Source organism: Rattus norvegicus, chromosome 20 (assembly GCF_021556685.1).
Source record: "Rattus norvegicus strain SHRSP/BbbUtx chromosome 20, alternate assembly SHRSP_T2T, whole genome shotgun sequence".
Taxonomy (NCBI): domain Eukaryota; kingdom Metazoa; phylum Chordata; class Mammalia; order Rodentia; family Muridae; genus Rattus; species Rattus norvegicus.
Window position 1 is genome coordinate 55,436,535 of NC_141553.1, and position 27,728 is coordinate 55,464,262.

Consider the following 27,728-nt stretch of genomic DNA (forward strand, 5'->3'; position numbering starts at 1 on the left):
GGTGTTCCCACTATTTCAAACACAGTCTGTCAGATGTGCATATTTTTAAAAGAGAAAAATATGCAGATTCCAGTGTGGAATATGTGAAATATAATTTAAAGCAAAATTTCAGAATAAATGGGACAAAAATGGTTTTATTCACTCACGCACAATGCAGAATTTGGGGTCACAAGCTCTTGACTCTCTGGTTGATGAAATAGTGGTCAGGACTTCAAGGCATTGGGAATGGAGTTAAAAGACACTTCTCAGCCAAATCTAATATACCCAAGGAGGAAAAGCAAACAGAGGTATTTGGATGGATTATTCAACAAGTAGCACACATGCACTCACCTACAGTATCATTCAAGTTGGATGAGCATTCTGTCACAACATACCAAAAAGAAAAACTGCCAGCGTGATGTTTGTTCTACTTCCCATCATCATAAAGAGAACAGTATGAGCTGACTGATGACATTTGAAGTATTTGGAACATAGCTCTCAGGAGGATGTCTCTGTCAAATCCCACCCACCCACAGAAGAACAGGTGAGAAGATGAAAGAGCCAAAGGGGTAGAGGACACCAGGAGATCAAGGTCCTTTGTATTCAGTAGTTTTTCAACCGTCCAAAGCCTACAACCCTTAAGTATGCATCTGCATGTTATAGTGACGCCAACCATAAAATTATTTTTGCCTCTTCTTCTAACTGTAGTTTTGCTAGTTATAAATCATGATACATATATCTTATTGTCTGATTGTCTTAGGAAACCTTTGAGAAAGGATCATTCTACCTCCAAATGGATAAGAATCAATGCTAATTCAACTGAGGAAAGGGAACAAGAGGGTCTTTGATTCTTCTGCCATCTCTAGAGGCTCTTTTTCTTTGGTTAGTTTCTCTTATCCAACTTTGATATGATAGCTTTTGTTTGTTTCTTTGTTTTCTGTTATTTTATTATATAATGTTACATTTTGTTATTATCTCTTAGAGGCCTGCCCTTGTTGAGAGACAAAGAGGAAGTAGATACATGTGGGGATGAAAGTGGGGAAGAACTGGGAGGTATAATGGGAGGAGAAAAAGTTAACTGTTGTCTCAATAATACCTCTAACCCAGGTAGGAAAATAGAAAAGAACCGTTGTAGAAAGTGCCTTTTTCTAATGATGGGAATATAGAACACTTATGATCCACTATTATGATTCAAGAGAAGATGTCATAAGTACTAAACAATAACAAACAGAAATTAAAACAGTATCGAAGATGGGAGAAACTAAAAGATATTTTAGATTATAGACTTAAAATAACAGTATAGAGAAATAGGAAAGTAAATAGTCTGAGGATTCAAAGTTGAGTAATAATAAACCATAAGAACACATGTAGAGAGAACAAGGGAAACATGAAGAAGACAATGGGGTATTATTTCAAGGTCTTTTTGAAAAGTTGAAAAATAATAGCTTCATTAAAGAGTCTTGTAAGAGCTAGTAAAATAGTTACATATAGATCTACATCTGAGACAGACAGAGAACGAGAGACAGAGACAAGCAGAGAAAGACAGAAAAACAGAAACAGAGAAACAGAGAGATAGAGACACAGGAGGAAGATGAACAAAAAGAGAAAAAGCAAAAGAAGGAGGAAGAAGGAGAAGAAGAGAGGGAGGAGAAGGTGAAGGAGAGGAGGGAGAAGAAGGAAAGATGAAAAAGAGAAGGAGGAGGAGAAGAAGAAGAAGAAGAAGAAGAAGAAGAAGAAGAAGAAGAAGAAGAAGAAGAAGAAGAAGAAGAAGAAGAAGAAGAAGGAGAAAATGAATTCCAACAAACTGTGTGACCTGTGACTGATTGTCTGTGACTTGAGGTTTTCCATAGTAGTCTAAACATTAGAGGAGGAGATAAGAAAAAAAACAAGCATGAGTGTACACACACACACACACACACACACACACACACACACATACATACACACACACAAAGGATGTAGAGTTGGGGAAAGAGATGGAAATTGAGGAAGAGAAGGAGAACTAGGTGAGGAGAAAGAGAGCAGAAATAGTGGAAAACCTTCAAAGTTTACAAGGAACTAATGTTCAGCTAAGATTCAATGCATAGTCAATTACAGACTAGAGTAGACTAAATAGACATAAAATTTCTAAAACCCATTGAGCCTATTCAGCATTTCTATAAACCCACCAAAACTTGAGAAAAAAATCAACTAAGTAAATGACATATTTTAAGAGAAATAGAATAACCATTACATTAGAATTTGCAGTGAGGTAAATACTATCACCAGAAGACAAGGGGAAGACTTTATGATTATACACGCTTGCAGATCTGGTCACCTTTCAGCTCACAGTGGAGGAGAGTGATTCAAATTTTGTATACATTTCAGTAGGACAGGCACATCCAAAGTTCTTATTGCTATGATTCTACCTTTGAAAGCTGACACAAAAATCCCAAGACTGTTTCTCTACAATGCTGCATACACTCTATTGGCATAGCCAAACACAAATGAATTTATTATACATTTCATTATCAAAGAGTACTGTAACTTCTTCCCTGAAAATATTATCAGCAAGTCAGAAGACCTTCATTAAGCCTGGGTTAAATGGCACAATAACTGTGGCTAAAACTAAAATGACTCGTAACAATTATCTGTATATATGCCTTGCGTATGCACTTTTCTGCAATTACAATATATTTCAAAGTAAACAGACATTAAAAGGTGTCATGATCCTTAAACATTTTGAAACCAACAATGTTTCACATATATACTATTCAAGAAGAGTGCCATGGGGTTTTGTATTTTGATTACATATCCACTTATATACATGTATAAGTGAGCAACAAAATATCTGAAACATTGCCATCAATAAACTATTCTTCTTCATTTCATACATTTGTAAACTAGACTATATTTCTCTTGTGCTCCCATAAAGGTAAGGGTTGTTCAGTGGTAAGTATGTGTGTTTCTTTGGTGATCCCATAGAGATACTGATTATTCAATTGTAGTAAATGTGAACATAAACCCCTGGTGTGTCCATCATTGTTAGTTTGTATAGCTGAAGTCCATTCATCCTTTCAAGTCATAGGTTCTGATGTTGCCTAGAACAGGTGGTATCTTCTCTTTGCTTTTGATTGTTCCTCTAGAACATGGCGAGGACTCTCATACACTTCCAACCTAGAGGGTTTTTTTTTATTGTTTAATATTATGTGTGAAAGTAATTGAAGGTTTATTATAATTAAAATTAGTAATATCTATATTATGGTCAGATGTTTTGGAATAAGTAAGTGCTTATATATATGAAATATTAATTAGAATTAGAATGTAAAAGAATATATATTATAAATATCTAATATTATTTATAAAGTTAAAATCTAGTAAGGTTGTTACATATTTAAGAACTCAATTTTTCAATAAAATCATTATCAAATTTTACTGAAATTCAAAGTCATTATCTTCTGACTGTTTAACAATAAAATTGTAATTTTATGCCCAATGTTTTGGATTATTAAATTCAGTAATAAATTGAAATTAAAGCTTTTAAATTAAATTAAAATATGACTAATTAAAGAGTTTGCATATCTACATACATGAGATTTTCAAATGCTTAAAATTATATCTTTAAAACATATTAAAGAATTGCTTAGTGAAAGTTCTTATTTATTAAATGAGTTGCTTCAAGTGATAGTTTTTGACAGTTTCTCATTGAATGTGCAAATTCTATATGTGTCAGATTCTAAATATTCATGGAATTTCCCTGTAATATTAAAATTGAAGATTTTTGTTACTTTACAAATTCATATTCTCTGAAAATTTAAAATTTGTTTATTAAAAACAGCATCTTAATAATCTGAACACTTTACAGTTTCATTATTTAAACTTGCTTACCAGTAAATACATTAGTACTGCTACTTAGCAGTGATTTGTATAATTACATTTGTAGCTTGAACAAAATAATCATTGAAATCTGATAATAGTCATAGCCCAAAAATATTTAAAGTACTCACATGTATAAATCTTAATTAAACTGAGACAATTTGATTATGTAATTTTTACTATTTTAAGAAATACTTTATAGAAACTTTTCCAGTGGTATTCTGTCAGAAGTTCCAATTATAATTACATACTTGGACTTAATTAATTAATCAGGAAAATCAATTGAATCTTACAGATTTGATTTTCAAAACAAAACTGTTATAGCTTGTGTTTTGCAGTTTCTATTAATGTGTTAGGATCTAAAATTACTTATTAATTCTGAACTTTTCTCTTTTTGTCCCTCTGTTGACATTTACTGAATTATCCGTGCACAGAAAATTCTGAAATTGGATATGAGTTGAACTTCAAATAGATAAGTGACCATTCCATAGCATAGCACAGTAAAATGAACTTAGTCAATTTCCAGTTATAAATGAGGTAAGATGGAGATTGCTGTCTCTTCAATCATTTTCTTATTCCAGCTACCCTAATTCTAACAACAGTGTGTGTGTGTGTGTGTGTGTGTGTGTGTGTGTGTGTGTGTGTGTGTAAATGAGACAGAGAGAGAGATAGAGGCAGAGAGAGAGAGAGAGGGAGAGAGAGAGAGAGAAACTGAGAGGCAGAGACAAAGAGAAAGACAGAGAGACAGGGAAAGAGAGAGAAGCAACTCCAGGTTGTCCATTTCCTTTATGCTGGAAATTGGGAAGATAACTTTGAGCTCCTAAGTCCTCCTACTGTACACTTTCTATACAAAAGCACATGTTACATTCATTTACACATGCAAGAGAAAAATCAAAGCCAGAGCTGAAATTAAAACGGACATAATTTTAATGGATTTTTGTAAAATTTTTGTGCATTGGATTCAAACAGCAAACTGTGTGCACTCAACTGTTTTCACAATGTTGTCAAGAGGTCTGTGTCTTTTGCCATTTTACACACAACTGTTCATTACAATATGTTATCCACCTTGTGGGACTCAGGGGTGTGGCGCGACAAGCCGTGGTGGTAGTGCACCTAGCTTTTATAGTATCTAACTTGAAAATATTTCTCTTCTATGATTCCTTTTTCTTGATAAAAATAGTTTTCACCAAACGTTGGTGGTGCACACGCACTACCGTTCATGCTTGACCTCACACCCCTGACAGAAACATGTGTTCTTATTTTGTTGATAAAAAGTATTACAAAAATTTCCATACAAAAACTATTTTCATAGAAATCTTGCATTTCCACAAATAAACCTGAACATTTTTTGAAAACAAAACAAAACAAAAAAAAAACTGCTCAAGAATTTTGTTCTTTTAACATTGTGACTATTATTAAATGCAGTCCACCTCAAAGTTCTGTCACGTACCATTGTATAGGTGACAAGTCCCCATTCTTTGATCAATGGAATCTGCCCCATCAAGGTCCTTTACAGGAGGAAGGAGAGTTTCGGTTGACATTTCAGAATGTCAGGGTGAAAGCTTCAGTCTTCCCTGTAACCAGTAACACTGAGCCCTGTTTACAATGCACGACAAGGCTTGCAAAACATCATCTCTTACATACCAATCTCTAAACCAATGGTTCCTTTTATATTTCTGGGGGAGGTTAGAGTAGGGATTTGTGGGAGCAAGTTGCCTATTAAAATATTTGCCATAGGTATTTTCAGAAAAAAAATTATTGGCTTGATAATTGCCATCTATATCACAATCCATGACACAGACTATTGAAAAAGAAAAGTAACTGATGATGTTCTGCCTTCAGTTCCACTTCTATTGATACTGGTGTGTCTCGCATTACATTTTTTTTCACATTCTATGAACACATATTATCTATTCAGATGACGATTTTACTGAGTATTGGGGGCTAGTAACATTATCACCTCTATTGTGTTGGTGACCATGGGACTGTACTGTTTCTTGTAACACTATAATTTTTGCCGATCTCACGCATTTTTTTTAAATTTTTATGGCATTTTTATTGGTTACCCTTTTGGGCACCGGCATTCCATCTCCTGACGACAGCTGAGCTTCAGAAGGAACCAGCAGTTTCTCCCTGGACTGCATTTGAAACCAGCCACAACATTTGCATGTAACATTCACTCAAAGGAAGGGAGGAACCTATGATAAACAGTGTAACCCCGTGTAACTTGGTTGATCCACGGTGCTTGTAAATCAAGTCTGATCACTGAAACTGCTTAGATCACAGAGTCTCTAGTTCATAGACACAGCGGCATGAGGTAACTCATTTTATTTTGCACAGGTTGCATATTTCCACAGGAAACATTCTCGCTAAATTGTTTGGAAAAAAAAAAAAAAAGACGACAGTTTGTGCTTGGGTGATTGGCCTCCCAGCTTCATGCCATGGTTTCTTTACCTGGCAACCTTCTGTCGTTAAATGTGTGCATGTTGATAACTTCTTCTGTTTTCACAATAACTGGGGCCTGTGGCTTATGTTTGAGCCGACGCTGGCACTTCAGGGACATTCTCAGCTCTTCCACCATAGCACTACAGAAGGACCTCTACAGAAGAACACAGAGAGATTGACATTACAAAAGTTATAGATGGACATAATGTAACATCAGTCTGACAGACTGGCCAGCATGCCAGCCTAAAACATTTATAGTATTTCATGATGATCATAACAAAGTATTATATTACAATACATGACATACAAAAATGAGAATATTACAACACATGGGATAGTTTAACGAAATCTGCCACCTCAAAATGAAATAAACTCTTCATTAATTTTTATTATTCAAATAGATTGAATTGGATTTTCTTATGATGATATGTACGTTTATTAAGCGTTATATAGATGTCTACTTTAAAATTTAAACACAAACAAATCTCTACCAGGTACTCAATAGTGTTTTCTAAGGAATCATAATATAAAAGGTGTATTTTTCAGGTCAGAAGATGAGATACACAAATTTTCTCTAAACATTTTTTCTCTACTGTATATATATCAAAACAACAAAAATGGCACTCAGACAAACAAAATATAAACATAAAATGTGGAATTTATTTACAAGTTATGTTATTATTATATCTATATAACAATGACAGTGACTAGAAACATATATAGTACAATCATGAAATGGGAACTGGTCACATTTTCAACACATTATTTACAAACATTTTTTGTAATTTATCATCAATGTCTTCATAATGGAAAGATGAAAATAGTTTATCCCATGTGGATAGGATAATACTATGATTTTCCACCAATTCTGTATACATAACAGGCTTGTTAGTTCAGCATCTCACTATTCATATTAAACTCACTATGCAAAATAATTTTTATTAATCTCTTTCCTCATTTGATTAAGAGACACAGAGAGCAGATCCCTGATCCAACTACATACTATAGATGAAAGTTCAGATGGGATGAGACTATAATTAGAATCTTCTGTACAAAAACCAAAAATGTACACAGTATACAAAGTTAGACATTTATGGATATTTATTACTCTAAAAATGATATGAAACATGATGAGATTAAAAATGGGTATTTTGAGACACACTATTGAGTTTCCTCATGCTGTTTTGCAATTTATCATCTTAGGATATGGGATAAAAAAGAATATAGTGTATGTTTCTGATGTTTTAAAAACCTTTTGAGTGTATAGTAGTTTGCGACACTCAAACTGTTATTACAAATTATTTAGATCTCAGTGTGTTGGTGTAAAATAACTCAGAGAAAATGCAAATTGCAGCTGCCTACACACAGTAAAACAGTCTGTCCATCATTCAGTGGTTTAGACATAGTTCTAAAACTTTGTATTACTTCATGGCCATATCCTCACTTTCTGGTAGGTTCTTTAACTTGTTTCTCTTCTGCTGAAACTTAACGGGTAAAGGTAGTAGAAGAGCTGAGGTCTTTTCTATCAATGTTTTTCATCACATAAGAAACAGTTCAAATCTTTCTGTTTTCTTCCATGAAGAATTCTCTGGATCAGTCTTCTTGTCATGACCTATGCTCCTGCTGTTTTTCTGCATGGTTTTCTTCTCTTCACACATCACTCTCTACTTGGGTGTCCATCCCCATCCTCTCTGACTTCTTGTTCTTGAACATGCTGTGCTGAGTACTTTAAAGCTTAATGGGGATCTAACTTATTTATTGCCTCAGCATAAAATTCAGGTTTCGTTCAGGAAACTCCTTGCACAGCCTACATTTCAATTCAATTTTGCTTTATTGCTGCTCCCCTCCCCAGTGTGTTGCTCTAATTCTTATTCTTTTCTCTCTAGTCTCTAGGTTTTCAGGGTTTCACTCTCACTGAAGTGAAAACAAGCTACTGAGCTCTTGTTGCTTTTGCACATGCATGCTCTTCAGACAGCAACATGGCTAACCATAGCTACACAGGACTCCAGTACCTTTTTATTAAACAGTGCTTCTAAATTGCATAAGCTTTGCTTCCAATTAGAAGCATCATAAAACACAATAGAAAACTTCAAGACTTTAATAACTTTGAATAAGTAAAACAATTAATGTATTAGCACTTGTAATGGGTGAAGATTAAATGCTAGTAATGATTGCCCTCCCCCCCCATGCACTATAGAATTATTGCTTGGCATTATTTATTATGTGTTAAATTAGAGCCTTTGAGATTCATGACATATTTTAATTCAAAACTCTATATGCCACTGCCAGCTGGTACATTGGAATGGTGTTGCTTATTGCTTAATACCTTCTATTAGATGTATTTATTAACAACATGATGATAATGATGATGAAGATGGTGATGATGACAACACGGTAGAAATGGAAAAATCTGATTCCAAAAGGGGAAGGAATACATTGTCTTGAGGTAAGATAGTCTTGACTTTCTGTTGAAACATTTAATAGAAGAATCAATTAATATAATACAGTTATTATAACAAGGTTAGATGTTGATCCCATTGACATTTAAAGATGGTTTAAAATGTGAATGTATTTAAATCGTTTGAAAGATGGCTTTATTTCATACAGAGTTTCTAAATATCAACTAACATTTAGCACCATTTGCAATCTTAACCTCAGCCTATTTGATCATATAAGTTTATAACAAGACAAAGTGGAAACATTAATTTTTGTGTTAAAAGAATAAGCTAACTAGCTTGTTTCCATGGGAAAAACACCAATGTGCATATAACTTCTGCTAGAAAGAATTCTTGGTATATAGTGCTTGCTTCAGATTATCCATTAATGCATAGAAAAAATTTTCAGGTAATATCATATAGGATCAAATTTAGGATATTAATATAAAGCATAAATAAAATCCTACTTCAATTAAATATTTAATTTTTATTTTTGTCTCTTGTAATATTAAATTATCTTAACTAGTGTTTATACATTTTAGAACCATATGAAAGCTGTGAACTGTAACCCTCATTTCTAATGAAAGTCAAGTATGAAATAGACAAAATTTTTATCAAATAACTTTTAATCAATCTGTGGGTTTTATTATATAATTTGAAAATACCAATGTTGTTAATTTTCTCTCTGAATGAGCTGAAATTTTCCAGTACTTTCTTTACCTCTCAGTGTGCTATTACCAGTAAGATAGTTTCGTTTATGAATAAATTCACTGCGAGACAGATTTTCTTTTCTGTTTTCTTATTCCAATGTCTGCTAACCATAAATTTGGAACTAAATTTCAGATTAAATTTCATTCATTTCTTGACATTTTAACCTGTCCTTATCTACTTCAGTTACAAATTCTCCAAGCAGATCTGTCTTCAGTGAAAACCACACAGATTTTATGAGCCTTTATTCTTTGAGTCTGTGCTGAAAAAAATTATGAGGATGTTTAAATTTAGCTTTAATTTCATATCACTCAAGAGAGACAGGTAGTTCTAAATATGGATTGGGATTTTTTTCTTATTTTAATTTGAAATGTCTTTAAAATACTCATGTACACCTAAAATGACTTTCCTAGACTGTCATTAAAAAACAAGAGAAAGAGTGACAGGAAAGAGAAGGATGAGTGGAGGTAAAGAGGGAGAAAAGGAGTCAGGCAGAGGGACAGAAAAGTACCTTGCCTTTCAAACCCTTTTGTTGGGGTGAACCCATGAGGTGTGTTCTTCAGTGTGGGAAGTTCCTTAGAGGGTAAACAACAGTAAAATGTTTCTCCACATTAAGGTAACAGACTACAAAAAGGAAAAGAAAGGCACAAGGATACTAACCATCATTAAAAACCTCTTTTAGAAAGTTTCAAAAGTTTACTAAACAGTGTCTGGATGGTATGGTGGCACTAACCAAATAGAAGATTCCTGAAAATGAAAATTTAAATCTTTGAGCCGTTAGCATGTATAATTGCATTAAAATAAGTAAAAATCCTTATAAAATTCACTACATTGAATGAATCAACCTGTTATTTACACATCCCTGGAAATGAAAGCTTTGATCTACCTATAAATATGCTCCATACAGAACACTGACATATTTGAAGTTTATGCATAAACTAGAAACTGATAAAAAGGAATTAGTTCCTTAGTTTACAAATTAAAGTTTATTAATCCTTGTTAAATACATGTATTTGCGCTCTGAACAAGAATAATCATATGGTATGTTTTACTAACAAACTATAATTTATGTGACCTGCTGTCCTATTCCTTAAGAGTAATAATGTAACTAAACAGTATTCTACTTTTCATTGAAAAGTACTTACAGTCATTTTGCCTAAAGGAATTAAACATCTTGAGAAAGATTGTTGAGCATCTCTGAGACACTAAAGATCAATCAAAATGTTTTGTTTGTGTTTGTCACTTAAACTATTTGATGCCAAATTATAGATAGACAAATTATCCATTGACATTTTCCAATTAAGTTCTGGTTTTATTAGGTATTTACTCAAGAATGGTGACATATACAGTCAAAATGGTCATTGAGATCAGTCACAGGAAATTATATCACATTAAGCAAAAACTGAATAAAAACAGAAAATGTATAATAAAACATGTAAATGTTATATAATAATTTTTAGAAATCTTGGTGCAAGAAAAATAAATGTCATTTAATGTGACTCCTTAGTCAAAATTTTCCCCTAATTTATCTAACTATAATTGACAGCCCTTAAAGATATATCAAACACTTAATATTTTATATACCACAAGTTAATTGACCTAAGGTATAATATAACACAATAGAGAAGTCACTAAAAGTACAAATTACTAGCTAAAACACTGAGATGTTCAAACATTATATCAAATTTGATGTCAATATTTAGTGTTACTGCAACTTTTTGAAACTGCTCAAATATTTACAAAAGCTTTGTCAGAGGAAAATTTACACATCGGTTTTTGAGAGATACTTTGCATAACTTCTAGTTTTATAGGAAATAAAACTAAGCCTTAAAGACTCAAGTTGTAGATCTCAGGTTGACACTTCCATAGTATCAGAGATCTGCAAATCCTGAAACACACAAGTAGCCTCCTTCTTCATTGAGTTCATGGCCAACTGAACATTTACCTAGATTCTCTTCTTAGTAATCTTTCTTTCTTGCACACTGTAGTTATAAATCAAACAAAAACATACGAAAATGAAATATAGCTGTCAGGACATTAAACAATAGTGAATACTACACTCAACCTGGGTTGTTCTATAATAGTAGGCGTAGTGATAAATATAATAGCAAGTATATAATAACCTCAGAAATTTACCCATTTTATATTAAATTTTTCAAGTATAATCAAACTGATAAAAGTACACCACTACTCCGTATTGTTACTTTTTCTTTACTTAAAGTTGTACAAGCAATACATAAAGGCAAGAAGCCACAGGTGCTTTTTAGTCAATACAGCAATGGATGCTTTTTAAGAAGAAAAGCGTGGATCGTCACATTCCTGCTAATAGTCCCAGCCACACAACCAGGATGTAGGCTCAGGAAGCTTCTGTTACCAAGCTGAAGTAGATAAGATGTGCCGACTTTATCATTGTTAACAGTGATATTAAAATAACAAGTGACTTTCATAGTACAGCTAAATGAAAAAGCCTGGTTCTTATTAAGTATGGTCTTTTTTAATTTAAAATTTTTAACTTTTAAACAACATCAATACTTGTACATAAAAACTGGGAGACACCAGAACTCCTTATAGTTCTTACATAACCTTACAGCCACCGTTCAATCACCCCCCTCTTTCCCTAGCTTCTACTCCCCAGCTTCTGAAACTCATGTTCTACCCTTACCTTCCAGCTGATCAATAATCTTGGCTTCTACATGTGAGTGAGATCATGCTTAACATGTCTTTCTTTGCATATATGTAAGAAATGACAGACTCTCAGATCACACCCTTTAAAGCATTTTATTTATAAGTTCATAAGCTTGTATATTGATTCACTTTTTTCAATAAAGACAGCCTAAGAAATAAACCCATTTACAAATGTGATTTGGGCTTCTATATAATTTTTAATTTCTAAAACCAATCCTTAAAACATTAGTGATGGAAATAATTAAAAAGGGAGTTGATCAAAGGCTTCAATGTGTTTTTCCAGTTTTAAGAATCTATCTTATACATGTTCTAAATGCAACTTCAGGGGAAAAGAAACAAGAAACAGGTCAACAGGAGAGATGACTCAACAGCTAAGAGTGCTTCCTTATCTTGCAGAGGACCTGAATTCAGTTCCCAGGACCACCATAAGGTGGTCAAATGTCTGACCTCCAAGAATACCTGTATTCACACTAACAGGTCCATGGATATACATACTCATATTAAAATAAGGAAAATATTTTGAAAAAGAAACCTATTAAATGTATATATTTATGTAATGTCAATTAAAGATTTAAAAAGGCCATGAATTTGAAAGAGAGTAACGGGAATGTGGGGCAATTTGGGGCAGAAAAAGGGAAGGTAGAAATGTATAATCACACACACACACACACACACACACACACACACACACACACACACACATTTTCCAGAGGAGATCATGGTTTAAACAGTGCCAGCACAGTCCCTCTGGTTGTGGAAAGCATTACTAACCATGAAAATGCACATTTCCTTTCTGCCAATAATAAGTTCAAGGGTCTTGGTATTGGTTTATTTTTTAATCTAAAGGAAGAACCATGTTTTAAAACCTCAATAGCCACTTAAAAAAAGATAGAATGATCATTTATCAAGGTTCAGCCTTAATTTTAGAATATAGTTTATAGTGATAAAGAAAGTTGGTTATTATTATCAATTAGAGAGGAACATGAAGGCAGATGTCCTTTTTTGATGTAATTGGTGTTTACATAACAGACAGTTTTAAAAACCATCCATTAGTTCTTATGTATTTCATTGAGGAGACAAAAGAACAGCCTACTTCTAAACTATGACATAAAAATGAGGCCAAGTGGACCATTTATTCAATTTTACTCACACTTTTAACTTGAGTTCTAAAGAACTGTACACTTTACTACTAAAATATCTTCTATTGACTCTCATCCTACAACTGCCACTTTTGAAAATTTAGATTCAGTTGAATATCTTTCACCAAATGTAGCAGTTTAGTCTGCCTTTGGATCCTTTTCCCCTAACTGAGCAGTGTTGCCTATCCACAATAGAAGATCACTCCAGTCCTATTGCAACTTGGTATGACAAAAGCAGGTTAATATCCATAGGAAATCTCCCTTTCTCTGAACCTTTTTTGAGGAGAAAGAAAGGAAGGGCTGATAGCCAGGAAGTAATAATAGGGAAACACTGAGAGTGGAAACTATGATAGGAAGGTCGAGTAAATTAATTAAATTAAATTAAAAAAATAAAAATTAATTTAAAAGTACAGTTGCTTATATTTTATTTAGGTATAACTTATAAAATGTAAATGAAGGGATAGATTCTTTGTATTGTTAGGTTTTTATCAATGTGGAAATTCTTTAAAAAGAATTACTTCTGTTACATCAATGCTTCAAAATTCTGAAAGTAATTCATATAAAAAGATATGAGAACAGTCTGTTTTTAGTTTTGGTTTCAATAAAATCTAATTCACTCAGCTTGAAATATGTTTTTCTGTTAAAAACTCAAGATCTTTTGTCCTGCAAATTTAAGCTAAATAACTCTGATTTCCTCTGAACAGATACCAAACTGAGCAGTTGACTTTTCTTGGACCTCTTCCTTTTATATTTACATGCATCTTATATATATTTTAAAAACTATAAGTAACTTTCTGTGTATACACAAACATTTCGTTTTGATTTACTGGAAAAATATAACAGAAATTTCTTGTTTGAGCCTGGCCAGTGTTCTCTTAGCAAAAACTACATTGACTTATGTGGAGTATGACTAAAACAATTGTCTCTCATAGCTCTGAGATACTGTGTACTCCAAACATGTTGTGAAAAGTTAACATGTGCATGTATTCATGGCAGAATACATATATTATAATTTTAATAGCTGAACATGTACTTTTAGCTTTTGGTTTTCAGACACATAAACTTTATTTGTTCCATGCTAAAAATGATAAACTTAACATTTTTAGCACTATTTTATATTTTTATTTCAAGAAATTCAGTAAGTTATGTACAGAGTATATAATAAAACAATGTATGGGGATTTTTTAAAACTTCCTAATGAAATGTGCTTTCTTTATATTAACTAAATAAATGACAAACTGTTATTCTATTATTCTTGCTAAAAAGCAACATAACACAGAATTATGTCTTCTCTTGAAAGAAAGGCAATGTCAAAATAGCTAAAAAGTTATTTTATGCTTGAGTTAAGAAACATTATTATGTTAGAGATAATTTTGTAAAAATTTAACTTGCTACAAATGTGTTTATAAAAGCCAGTCATCATAATTAAAAGAATCAAAATTCTTCCAATTTTTTTATGTAGTTACTTTTTACACATGTGAGGTTTTTTTTATGTACATAAGTTTGTGCAGTACATTTGTGGTGTCCATGAAGAAGAGAAGAAAAGATTGGATCCTAATAAAAGTGGAGTTACAGATGATAATGAGTCACCATGTAGATGCTTAGTACTGAACCCAGGTCCACTTCAAGACCAATGATAATCTTAGCTGCCGAATTATCTTTTCATTTCTGAGAATCAACGTTCTCTTTGCCAAGCTTTTGCCTACAGCTCTGAGGAGTTTTGTAAGGATATATTCACAGCCCTAATACACATGAACATTTGTCAGATGAGCAATGGTTTCTTTGAATGTTTATTCACGTTAATAGTTACTGAAACTTCAGACAACACATATAAAGTCAAAAATATAAAGCAAAATTAAGTTAAAAATAAAATGTACCTACTTATAAATGATTTATTTGAATAAGCAAAACATTTTTTATATCATTCCAAATGGTCAAATCAAATTTTGGAATATAAGGAAGAATAAAGGTGATTATATCAAAAGTTAAAATACATAAAAATTACTCTTTATATCTATATTTAATTTGTTATTTTGAGAATTATTCCATTCAGTTGTTATCTGAAGATACAATTTATAATTTATTATTTTTAAATCATTAATGTCCACATTTTCTGATGCATCTTTCTTTTTAACTTGCCTGCCTTTTGTTTAATGTTAAAACGTCAGTGATAGAAGAAAAGATATGTTTTCAAATTAGTTTTAATTTATATTTTAGAAGATGATATGTCAAAGGCATTTTATTTTTATGTTTAAAGATATCTATTATCATAATTTTATTATTATTCTTATAGATCAAAATTTACATATACTATTAGCTGTTCACAAACTTGTATTTAACTGAGATTTACTTACATTATTTATTACAGCTCATTCAGATAAGTATATCTCACTTATCCTTCATAAAATACTAAATATTGTAGAGGGAGTGAAGATGAAGGGAAAATTGAAAATGAAGCATTTAGGGACTGATTATAGAACTGCAGCTTCTTGTCTGTTTTAACATTGTAAAACAGATCACTGCAGATATGCTTTCTTAAAAATATTAATTAGAAAACTTTTAAATGTTATTAGCAAAATCTAAGCTATAGGAATGACAAATTTATAATAAATTAATTAATGTAGGAATATATATGTATATTGATATATCGATATAGTTCACAGTAAAATCCTGAATTGTGCTTAATCATAATATTAAACTTCTGCATGATCTACCCAGAGATTTTTTTCCATGAAAAATGAAGAAATAAAACCAAAAACAAAATTATCACACTAAACAGGAGGAATCAATACTAATAAATTAATAATTGTTTAGTTTGATATATTGAATTACATAAAAACAACAATATCCCCAATTTTTTTGGAAAATAGGTTCCTATAATGAACTTCTTTATTAATTTAAATGATATAGAGAAATGATATATATGTCATATATATGCATAGATGCATAAAAATTAGATAGATAATAAATAGATGATAGATAGATAGATAGATAGATAGATACATACATACATACATACATACATACATACATAGATAATAGATAGATAAATAGATGGATACATACATAGGTACATAGATCAAATTTGGCATTGGTACTGATTAAGGTTCTGGAGATTTTAAAGGGTGGTATGAATTAGGTTTTTATTTCTAAAGGAGAGAAAAGTCTGATTGAGAGAAAGATATTCATATTGAAATAAGAAATGTTAAAGCAACGATGTGTTCAGAAGTAAAACAGATGTGATTGGGTAGGTTCATAAAAAAAAGATAGGTTTAATGTTTGAGCATGTTTAGTATGAGAAAAATCACCTTCTAAGTATCATATGTGGGGAGGAATATTTTAAACGATGCAACATACAGCCACCTAGGCATAAAATAATATACATATCATATTCTTTATATTACAGCAAGTATCACGAAAAAATCCTATATCTCGCAAAAACAAGCTCATGTCAAGAGACCAGACACCAAACTGTTCTACACAATATAATCTAACTGCCTGGCCTAAAATGACTGGTGGAAATATCCAAAGGATGACAGGTAATGTTCATTCCAATCAAAATAAAAAGTAAGACCTTGGCAATCTGAAGATCTGTTAAAGTGATTGGAGGAATGAGTAAACTGGAGAGAAGCTGAAACCCTGCAACTATGACCAGGGACTTTTGGGTTATGCAGAGTTAGAGAAAACTGGGTCCATTATAAAATTAATGCAGATTCTGTGAGAATCAGTTATCATGCCCAAATGTTCTCCAGCACATATCAATTAATATTAATTTATTTCATAATTTTTAATAGTTATAATAAGTTCACATATTTCTGAAGCCAGATATCTCGAAGAGTTCAACTGAATCCGTTAGAGTTAATAACAGCCATGTAGATATATTTTGAAAATTAAATAACCACACTCCTTGAGTTTTAATGGAAAATAATAATTTTTTTAATTATATAAGAACACATCTTAGGTAAATCAAATGAAGAAACATCTAGAGATAATGAGATAATTACAGTACAATTCCAATAGTGTCTATATTCAATTTGTTTTATTTTAATACTACGATAGAGTTAAAAGAATCATTACACATGGATGGCTACACACTCTCACTAGAAAACCCAATTCTCGTTCATAAATATGGGTTGTTTTTTTTTTAAGTAACTAAAAACCAGTTTTGGCAAATTATTGAAAATGTCTCTTAATATCTTGATGTTTTTTTTAATTTGGTTACTCATTTTGATTTGCTTTCAAACCCATTGTCACATCATAGAAAAGACCAGAGTAACAAAAGTATACTTCCAAGTAGCTAACTTATATCAACATAACAAATTTGGCTTAGCCATGCTTCCAAAATTATACAGCCTTAATGTTGTGAGAACATAAGTTCTAACAATGTCTGAAATTTTCAATAATTACACATGGCAATGTCAGACAAAATGGGGTTATCAAAAATTCATTTGTGAAAGATGACTAAAAAGGTGTCAAGTACTATAATCAAGTAAAAATTTAAGACATTGTATATTTAAATTTCAAGGCTCAAGAGTGGGTCAAAATTTATAACATTAAATCATCCAAACTAAAGGAAGATATTTGTCAACTGTATTTTTACAAAAATAATTTCTGGTATGTACATTTCAAAGAATATTAGCAGAATGCATCTCACATGTTTTACCATTTCCTACTATAATTTTAAATACCATTTTTCTGCTCTGTATTTTTAACAATAAAACTTCATAAACTTTTCTAATACTAAAGAAACAATCTCACTCTTAGGCATGGACTAAGTATTGAAAAATAGACATTTATTAAAACAAAAACCGAGACGATTATATACAGAAAACTAAACACAGCACTAGAAGATAGAAAGAATGCTGCTCATTTCAATCTTGAGATGTAGTTGAACATACAGAAGCAATGTGTGCTATCTGTGGGATTTCCATGTCTTTCTCGATTCTTATAGAACCAAAGAAATTGTAGAACTAGAAATGTAGAAGTTAAGTGATCACAAAGTTTTCAGACTAGAATACAAAAGTATTTGCACAAGTGACTAAATATATTTAAGTACAAAGAAAAATCATATTAACACTTTTGTGGTTTTTACATATTTACATAAATAGTTTGAAAATAGTTAAGTAAAAGACTGATAGAGAAAAATATGCAGTGGCAAAACTACAATATTTACATATACTTATCAATTTGGAAAATTAGTAATGGCTTTCATAAATCAAGCTAAATTGTTCTAACCAGAAAATCTGAGAGTAATTCTACTGCAGTTAAATTGTATTTACTATCTAGCTTCAAATTGCTATTTTTTTAAAACCTGAGATTGTTTCGGGCAGAGCATTTATATTTTTTTAATACCATTTTTGATTTTTCTTCCCTCAGTAGCAATATCCTTTCATTAACTTTACAGCACTGAACTTAAAGCAAATATAAATATACACATACATATATATATGCATATATATACATATATATATTTCTCTTTATATGTTGCTCTTTACCTAGTCCTAAATAAGACTGATATCTATTTTTCCTGCAACTGACAATTAAACATTTTATCAATAAATTTAAAGATTATGATGATGATCATGAGTCTTTGTGAAATATACTGATATATTTCACAAGATATATATTTTAGTTATAGAATGAATGATATGAGACAATTAAAAGCCACAGCTCAAAGCATCTCTCTTGGTTGAAAATAGAAGCAAACAGATTACTTGTGTTTTATCAGAAGAAAAATCAGTGTTTTAAATCGCAAAAATGTGACATTTACCTTTTCCAATTGAGCGTTTTTTTTGGATTTGTATAAAAACTCTCCCACTGCCACAAAAACTGAGAGCACCAAGCCGGCTGCCAGGACAATGAAGATACCACCAATATTCTGCACCCCCAGAGCACTGGCCTCTTTGCTCTCCTCCTCTGGGCAGCCATTGCCCCGCCACCATTTCTCCTTCATCATGTGCAGCTTGCCTTCCTCCTGCAGCTGAAGAATTGCTATGGTGATTTTGTCTCGATATGGAGAGCCTGAGAAAAGAGAACATGCATTAATTATTTCAAGGAACACAGAATTTTACAATTACAGATCATGAATAGAGAACAGAGAATTTACAAATGCTTCCTAGTATCAATGGACAACGTAAAAAAAAACCACAATAATAAGAATTTTAATAAGATAACTAAAGACAGTAGACTTTCTAGACTTCTGTTAGTGTATTTTTTTTTTTGTGCACAATGATGGATTTTTTAGATTACAAAGGCAAACAAGAAATCTTACTTGGATGACAGAAAATGAAATAAAGACTTGGGAGTATTGGTTAATTAATAAAATATTAACCAGAAAGACACTAAAGAAAATGGATTAGTGTACAGATTTTTTTCAGGAAACACCTAGGCAAGAAAACAAGAATGCTGCTTTCAGCATTCTCCACCTCTAGGAAAGTCATGGAAAAATCTTTCCTCTAGTTTAAACCAGTAAATTAATGTTGCCATGATTATTAGCAAGTGAGTTTCAATGGCATTTCATACTGTGTAAATACTGGGCGTTTGATTTTTCCTACTTGATGTCAATAAAGTGTTGCCAGTTTCTTAAAGTTAGATTATTAAAAACAATGTTATGGCAACACCATTCATAAATTTAGGTGCCTGTAGCCCAATAGTGTTAATATTTCTTAATTGCTATTAGTAGCTTTAAGTTTTAGATCGTATTCCTTATGGTTGAGATAACAATATTAACAAAATTTAGTGTTTGTGATTATGAAGATAAATATAAGCAATTACATGGTAAGTATGATCTTGCTAAGAGGATGACCAGAGCATAACCAAAAGTATCAAACTACCTTTATCTTTCAACATTTGCCACAAAGGACAGGTCTTATTTATTCCTACTGAAAGAGTTTGTTTTTAAAGTTTCCTCTAAGAGCACTATATTTTATGTTCTTTGGGTATGGATACAAATCACCCTATACAGCTTTTCTGATACAGAAAAATGTTTAAACTTTAAGGTTTAATTCAGTGCTGCAAATGCTGATTTATGTATGTCTCTGCTTATTAGAATGCTTAACAAAAATCAAGGAAAAGGAAAACCTTAGGTGTGATCCTCTCTTACTCTGTTAAAATGATAAAGTTGGCATGGAGATACACAACTGTTCTTCCAGTGAAGAGAGGCAAATCAGAAACTTATGATCAATCGTCTCAGGCTATAAAGTAAATTCAAGGCCATCCTGACCTCTGTGAATCTTTGTATCAATACATTTTTCCAGATCCAGAAATATAAACATTGAATTTTTCTGGTGTGTGAATGTTAGTTTTTATCCTTTAGATATGTATGTTTTATTTAGAATACTGAGAGAAGTTACATAGCCATTTAGAAGTGAGGATGAGGGAAGGGATCATCCAAGGAAGAGGAAAGAGGATGGGTGGGCAGAATGGAGAAGAGAATACGTGGAGGAACAACTAACACATAGAACCTTTTTAACGATTACTTTTGAAGCCTCCTAAAACACACACACACACACACACACACACACACACACACACACACACATACACACACACACACACACACACACGAGAGAGAGAGAGAGAGAGAGAGAGAGAGAGAGAGAGAGAAACAGAAAGACATGGAGTGACAAAGAGACTCACATATGTATATATATGCACACATCTATGTATATATAAATATAAGTATATATATACATATATATCTTAAAATATGGGGCACCCCAACTAAACATTGCATGCTACAAAATAAAAATGCCAGTGCCAGGAATTGGCTACATCTCTTTAAATTGTTAGGTAACTATGTCACAGGCTAGGGGTTATACATTGTCAGGAAGGCATTATTCCTAAAAAGTACCACATGTTTATGTCATAAAATCCTCAAGTGAAAATTTCACTTTTATTATTTATTATTCCTCATGCTAGAAGATGTGATACAGGCTACCAGAGAAGAAAAGTAATGATAAATCTTACCCAATTATGAACTCTGAAAGATACCTTTAAAAAAAATCCTGCTTTTGAGATTTGCCCACTGGTGAAATAGTGGCATAAATGTTATAAAAGATCTCAAAATAAAATTGGATATATACATTTTCACTGAGATATATCCCATACGTCATGCTGCTTAATCAAGAAAAAAAAGTCATACTGCATATGTCACGGGACGTAGGAAACATCTACTATTATTATTGTATCAAATTTAAGTAGCAAAAAAATAACCACTGATGACATATTGTTATATCCATAGAGTAGTTTATCATTCAACAGTTATCATAGAAGCTTCTTTTGCAGTAGATGGTAATTAACTAAGAGACTCGCAACTAGAAAACATGTAGAGTATGAGGAACTTTGGAGTACTCATTCTAAAGAGATGTCTGTAACATAATCTTTCCTAAACGCTCAGGGATGTATGGGTAGAGAGGGTAGAAAGAGTCTAAGAACCAGAGATGGTGGACAGCTTAAAAGAAACAAGCATTTTCCACATACAGCAGAACAGATATGCATACAAACTCACAAACACTGTGGCATCCTGTATAGCACTTGCACATGCTCATGCCTGACAAAACACGGGCGAGGAGGAGAAAGTAACAGGTGCGTCCTCTGCCAAGAAGCTATTTGTAATTGATAGATGCTGGGTGAGGGAAGATTGGTTTTTTTTTCAGTGAAGTGATAGTGGACATATCACTCACACTCCAGAGCAGATACAATGATGAGTAGGAGTTGGATGACAAATAAGACTCCTAGTCTTATTTTTTTGTCTGAGTTTTTATTTTTTATTTTTGAAAGAGGTGCTTCTTTCACTAATTTATTTATTATCTTTCAGATTAAAATTGCATAATTTCTCCTGTTTTTTTTTTTTTTTTGCTACAAACTCACCCATATACCTCTCTTTTGCTCTCTGTCAAATATATGGCCTCACTTTCATTAATTGTTGTTATATAGGTGTGTGTTTGTGTGTGTGCGTGTGCGTGCATGTACACGTGCGGGTATGTTTATGCCTGTTTCTAAATACACAAATACAGTACTTGTATGCATGTGCTTGGTTGGAAGGCTCATCATTTGTTATTGGATTGCCAAGTGCTGTGGTATTTGTTGGGAAAGAATGTTTTTAAAAATAGATATAGCATAATGTTGGGTAGGTAAGGAAGCAAGGAAAATCTGAGGAGGTAGGATAAGGAAAACAATATGACCAAAATAATTTGCATGAACTTTTAAAAAAACAAATACAGACGTTTTCTTTGTTAAAGTGCACTTGAGGGATTAAGATTTACCAAACCTAACTGGCTAGCTCTTTCTTTAAAACAAGTCTTTATCATGATATATAAAAATCTGAACTCTTGTTTCATTTATCTCTGTGAAGGAAATGCCTCACAGAAAGGCACTTTATCTTTGGTGCTTTATCAAATTGACTTTCAATTATCAACATAGTGTCTGAAGAAATAGTTTTATACCAACAGGGGCTGTGGGAACAGCATATCTACAAGTGAGAAGGCATAGTTTCCTCTTCAGAAGTACAATTATGAACAAGATTTATGAGGAGCTGCTATTTGGTAAGCAGGCATGTAGAAAATCCTTAGCTTGGAGGGTGCTGACCAGGTAGGAAGGAACTCAGAGACAATTACATTCCTGACAATTTACCAAACTCACTAATCTGTGTTGTGATCTTTTTCTAGAATCTTCAAATACAGTAGTCCCAGTAATTTTCAAGGACAAACAAGAAATAAATGTAAACAATCTACTTTTCATCAGGTTTCCTCTTTCCAGCAATGAATGTGAATACTCAAATCCTCCTTTGCAAACCCGCCTCAGGATACAGGCTTTCTTGATCATAGTAATGTACAATTAACATTTGTTTTAATAGCACCTACAAAGTTAGTAGGCTTCCCTTTGAATATTTACAAAATACTTGGCTATGAGATAAGAAGCTAATCAATGAGAGCAAATAACTGATATTAACTTGTTAACTGTTATTGATTTAACTTGGGCACTTACTTTTATATTTTTTCTTTTCTTTCATTGGATATTTTTTTATTTATATTCCAAATGTTATCACCTTTCCCTGTTCCCCTCTGGAAACCCCTCATCCCAAGGAGAGTAATGTGTTGTTTTGAACCAGACAGGCTCCAGTAGGCTCATGAACTGAATACTTTGTCTCCAGTAGGCAGAACTATTTGCAAAGGATTAGGAGGTGTAATCTTGTTGGAGGAGGTTTGTCCCTGGAAGTAGGCTTTGAGGCTTCAGAAGCCTTAGTTAGCTCCAGTTAGCTGTCTCTGCATCATGCTTGTTGACCAAGATGTAAACTCTCTTTTCATTAGTTTTGTATATATGTGTATAATCCCAAATATTACCTTCTAGATTTGTGTGATGTATGTATGTTTTCAAATAAAGAAGTCATTAATATAAAAGGGAGCAAGGGGAGTTTACAGGAGGATTTGAAGGAAGAGCAAAAGAGAAATGTTGTAATTACACGACAATTTCAAAAATAAAAAGAACTGGAAGTGCTGGTGTGCTCAAGCCAATCGCCAGGTGGCAAAGGCAGAGAGATTTCTGATTAGGCAAATATAGTCTACAGAAATAATTCCAGGACAGCCAGGTCTACACAGAGGAACCCTGTGTCAAAAAGCCACATAATGAATGAATGAATGAATGAATGAATGAATGAATGAATGAATGAATATTTAAAAGTCTTCCTAGAACAATAACAGGGATAAGAAGGATGTAAGTTCTAAGACCCCGCATCAGTGCCAGGCCTGCCTGGTGCCACGCCCCTCCATTGATGGTTGTAGACTCTATCCCTCTGTAACCATGAGCGTCAAGTTAAACATTTTACTGTATAAGGGTTTTGGTTATGGTATTTTGTCCTGGCAATAGAAAAGTAACTAAGACAAGTGCTTCAAAAGTAAATTATTAATTCTTTGATTCATGACATGCCGTTTTCTAGGGAGTATTTCTACCTAAGGTACCAGTTAAACTCAGATGTGGACTGAGATACCATTTTGTAAACATGTTAAAAATATGCTAAAACCAAAGAACAGTATTCTCTTCATTCACATGCACAGCCATACACTTAGCTTGGATGGAGTACACAGAAATTAGTTACAGGTTTTGCTCAAGTTTTCAGTGTCAATTATTAACGTGAGTGATACTGAATCACTTGGAAGCAGGACTTTTGGGTATGCCTGTGGGCTACTGTAGTATGTTTGTATCAAAGCATTACTATAGATAGGAAGACTATCTATACTATGGGTGGCATCATTTTCTGAGTGGGGACCCTGGACTTTATAAATTGGAGGGAGAGAACAAGTTAACTGCTAGCATTTATTATTCTGTTTCCTTATTGTGGAAGTTATGTGACCCAGTGCTGACGGTTCAAGCTCCTGCTGCCTATAGATTTCCCTGCTTTGGTGATAAACTACACTTGTACTGTCTCTGAAAAGTAAATCTTTTTATCTCTTCCTTTCCTTTCCTTTCCTTTCCTTTCCTTTCCTTTCTTTCCCTTCCCTTCCCTCCCCTTCCCTTCCCTTCCCTTTTCTTTCTTTCTTTTTTTGTCAGAATATCCTATCAAAGCAATAAAAATATATATAAGCTAAGCCATAAACTAGGCCAGAGTATATCATGAATTTAAGGAGCTGAGGACATTGAAGATTAGCTCAGTGCACATTAGATACAATGCTTATTGCACAAAAGAATCATTTCTATCTCTATCTTTTTACCTATATCTCTCTATCTCTACCACCTTCTCAATCTTGATATCTACTATCTCTATCACTATCTATCTATAACTATATCATCTATAACATCTGTATCATCTAATTACTTATATCTGGAGGGCAAGTGGGCTGTGCCACCAGACAGGCATAGGAACTGGAAAGGCTGAGTGAGCTCAAACCACAGGAATCTCACAGATTTGAGAAATGCAGGAGTAGAACTGCTTTCTACCCATCTCTGTAGCTTCTCTGGAACATACACCCACGAAACCCATCTAAGAAGACCATGGGCAGTCAGTCATTTAGTGTAGTACCTGGAGTCCTCCATGCAGAGCAGCATTAATATCTCAAACTCAACCAATAGAAAACACTCCACAGATTCCATCCCACTTCGCAAAATTCAAATAGTCCCTGTTCACATAGACTACAGTGTAGAAATTATTTCACTTAGGTTTGTCTGAGAGTGACTATTTTTACTGAGCTTTTACACTTGGAGAAAGCTTCTTTTTCCTAAAACATTCTCCACTGGATCTTAGATCTGCCCAGGTGGCCAGGCTCTCACTGACTGTATAGGCTCACATCAGAGCACCACAGTATACACCCTGGCTACCTCCCCCGTGCAGGCCACCCAAACTTCTTTGTCTCTCTTCTAAGGGCATTAACACTCCCAGAATTCCTGGCCAGACCAGAACCCTGTGGAAACTATTCATCCCCACCTCTACTTTGCCCTCCTCAGTCTGGCATACAGAGATATCTGATGGCCTATAAGGAATAGGGTAGAGAGTTTACCACTTATCTCATCTCTCTATACTTCAACCTCGACCTCTACTCAATATCTACCTCTACCTCACCCTATACCTATACATGGGAAATCAGCTTTTCTCTGCCTCCCCAGATATCAAACACAGCATGAGGTTAATTTCCAAATTTTTCATTGCATTTCATTTCATTAGAAAACAAGAGTAATCCATAAATGTGTCTATCATAACAAATGGTCTCTCATCTGAAAGTCAAATCTCTAATGGACAAAGATTAGATAACCATGCATGAATGAAAGAAGACACAAATATCTGAGATTCATTGGTGTCTATAGTCACAAGATGGCCTTACTTCCAGTTTCATTTAAACTGTCAGATACTTTTATCATTTGTGAGATTCTATGAAACATTTCACCAAAAACTCTACACTTGAATGTAGTTAGATGCTCCCAGCTTTATTTCTTTTAGAATAAAGCAAATACTCCTTGAAGGTAAAATTAGTCTCTATATCTTCCTCATGAAATTTTTGATCATTCGTTCTTTTTGTAGTTTTTCTCTTGTGACCTCCCTTTGTTACATATATTCTACAGACTGCAGGGGCTTTGTAGTTTAGAAATTAACACTTTGCAAGTTAACAAAATACATGCTTTTTACCTATTCTATATAAGAAGGAAGAGAGAGATAAGGAAAAACAAGGTCATGAGAAAGAAGGTATAGATATATGTTTATTCCATGAAAGTATTTTGATCTGTAAGCTGAGATTTAAACTGAGTGCTCACAAAAGGTGTACAGACCATTTCAGTCTCTCACCAAACCACTCTAAGCATACCTGTTTTTATTTGACCTAGGAAGCAAAAAAGAGGATAGTGCCTGCTTAGAAATTGAATGGGAGAATATTCTAAATGCTATGACAATGAATGCATGCACAAAGAAAAGCCTCATATGTAGCATTTGCACAACCACAATGTTATTCATAATGTCTTAAATAATAAATTTTTATGAAGTAATGTTATGTAAAATTATGAATTCATTAAATATTTTCAGATACATATTATCATATAGTAAAGCTTTGTAGGAAGAGTAAACTGTGATGTGCCACCCAGAAGCTGACTTACACAGATGCACATACCCACAGCTTGGGGACTCTTATGAAAGGATAGGAGGAAGGATTGCCATTCCAAAGGGAATAGTTACTCCACAGGAAGACCAACATTGTCAACTAACCTGAACTTCGGGAGCTCTCACAGACTGAACAACCAACCCAAGAACACACATATGTAGCAGATGTGTAGCTTGGCCTTCATGTGTGTCACCAACAACTGGAGTGGGAGCCATTCTAATGTTGCCTGATATATATATATATATATATATATATATATATATATATATATATATATATGATCTTTTAGCTGGGTTGCTTTGTCTGGCCTCAGTGTAGAGGATGTGCCCAGTGTCACAGATACTTGATGGGCTAGGGTCGGGTGGGGGATACCCAGGGAGGTTCCTACCTGCTCAGAGGAGAAAGGGAGGAGGAAATGAGGTGAAGGATTGTGGGAGGGGGTTACCAAGAGAGGCACAATGAGCATTATGCAAAGTTAATTAATTAATTAATTAATTAATTAAAAGAAAAAAGTACAAAACAAAACAAAAACTGTTTTAAGTCTTGAGTTAATATGACTTTATTAAGAGAGACAATTCCTTCCTTCCTTCCTTCCTTCTTTCCTCGCATTCCCTCCATTTCTCTACCCTCCTTTATCCTTACCTGTTATTTTTCTTTTGCTTCTTTTTCTGCCTATCCTTTTTCTTCACTTTCTTTGTCTTTACATCTATCTTTTCCAAACCTCTTTTGCTTTTCTTCATGCCTGTTTCTCTTCCTCTAATGACTAGTTTGTTCTAAAGTCTAAGCCTGCAGTAAATGATTCACTGGATTACTTGCTCCAATGCCCTCTCCTCTGTACAAACACAACTGTTATCATCATGCTCCTTCAGTGCACCTCAATAATATAGTAACAATCAGATAAA

The 27,728-nt window shown here is 33.2% G+C and overlaps 1 protein-coding gene across 4 annotated transcripts in view; it reads right to left on the minus strand.

Moving 5' to 3' along the window:
* The window catches only part of Grik2 (glutamate ionotropic receptor kainate type subunit 2), a 698,850-nt gene continuing 675,860 nt past the window's right edge, over window positions 4,739-27,728 (minus strand). Inside the window, exons 16-18 of one of the 4 annotated variants that reach the window (XM_087598252.1) lie at window positions 19,017-19,267; window positions 8,606-8,744; window positions 4,739-6,433 (exon numbers count right to left, since the gene is read on the minus strand). In XM_087598252.1, coding sequence (XP_087454378.1) covers window positions 8,625-8,744; window positions 19,017-19,267 — 371 coding nt within the window. In that variant the 3' untranslated portion in view covers window positions 4,739-6,433; window positions 8,606-8,624. 4 annotated transcript variants of the gene reach the window in all.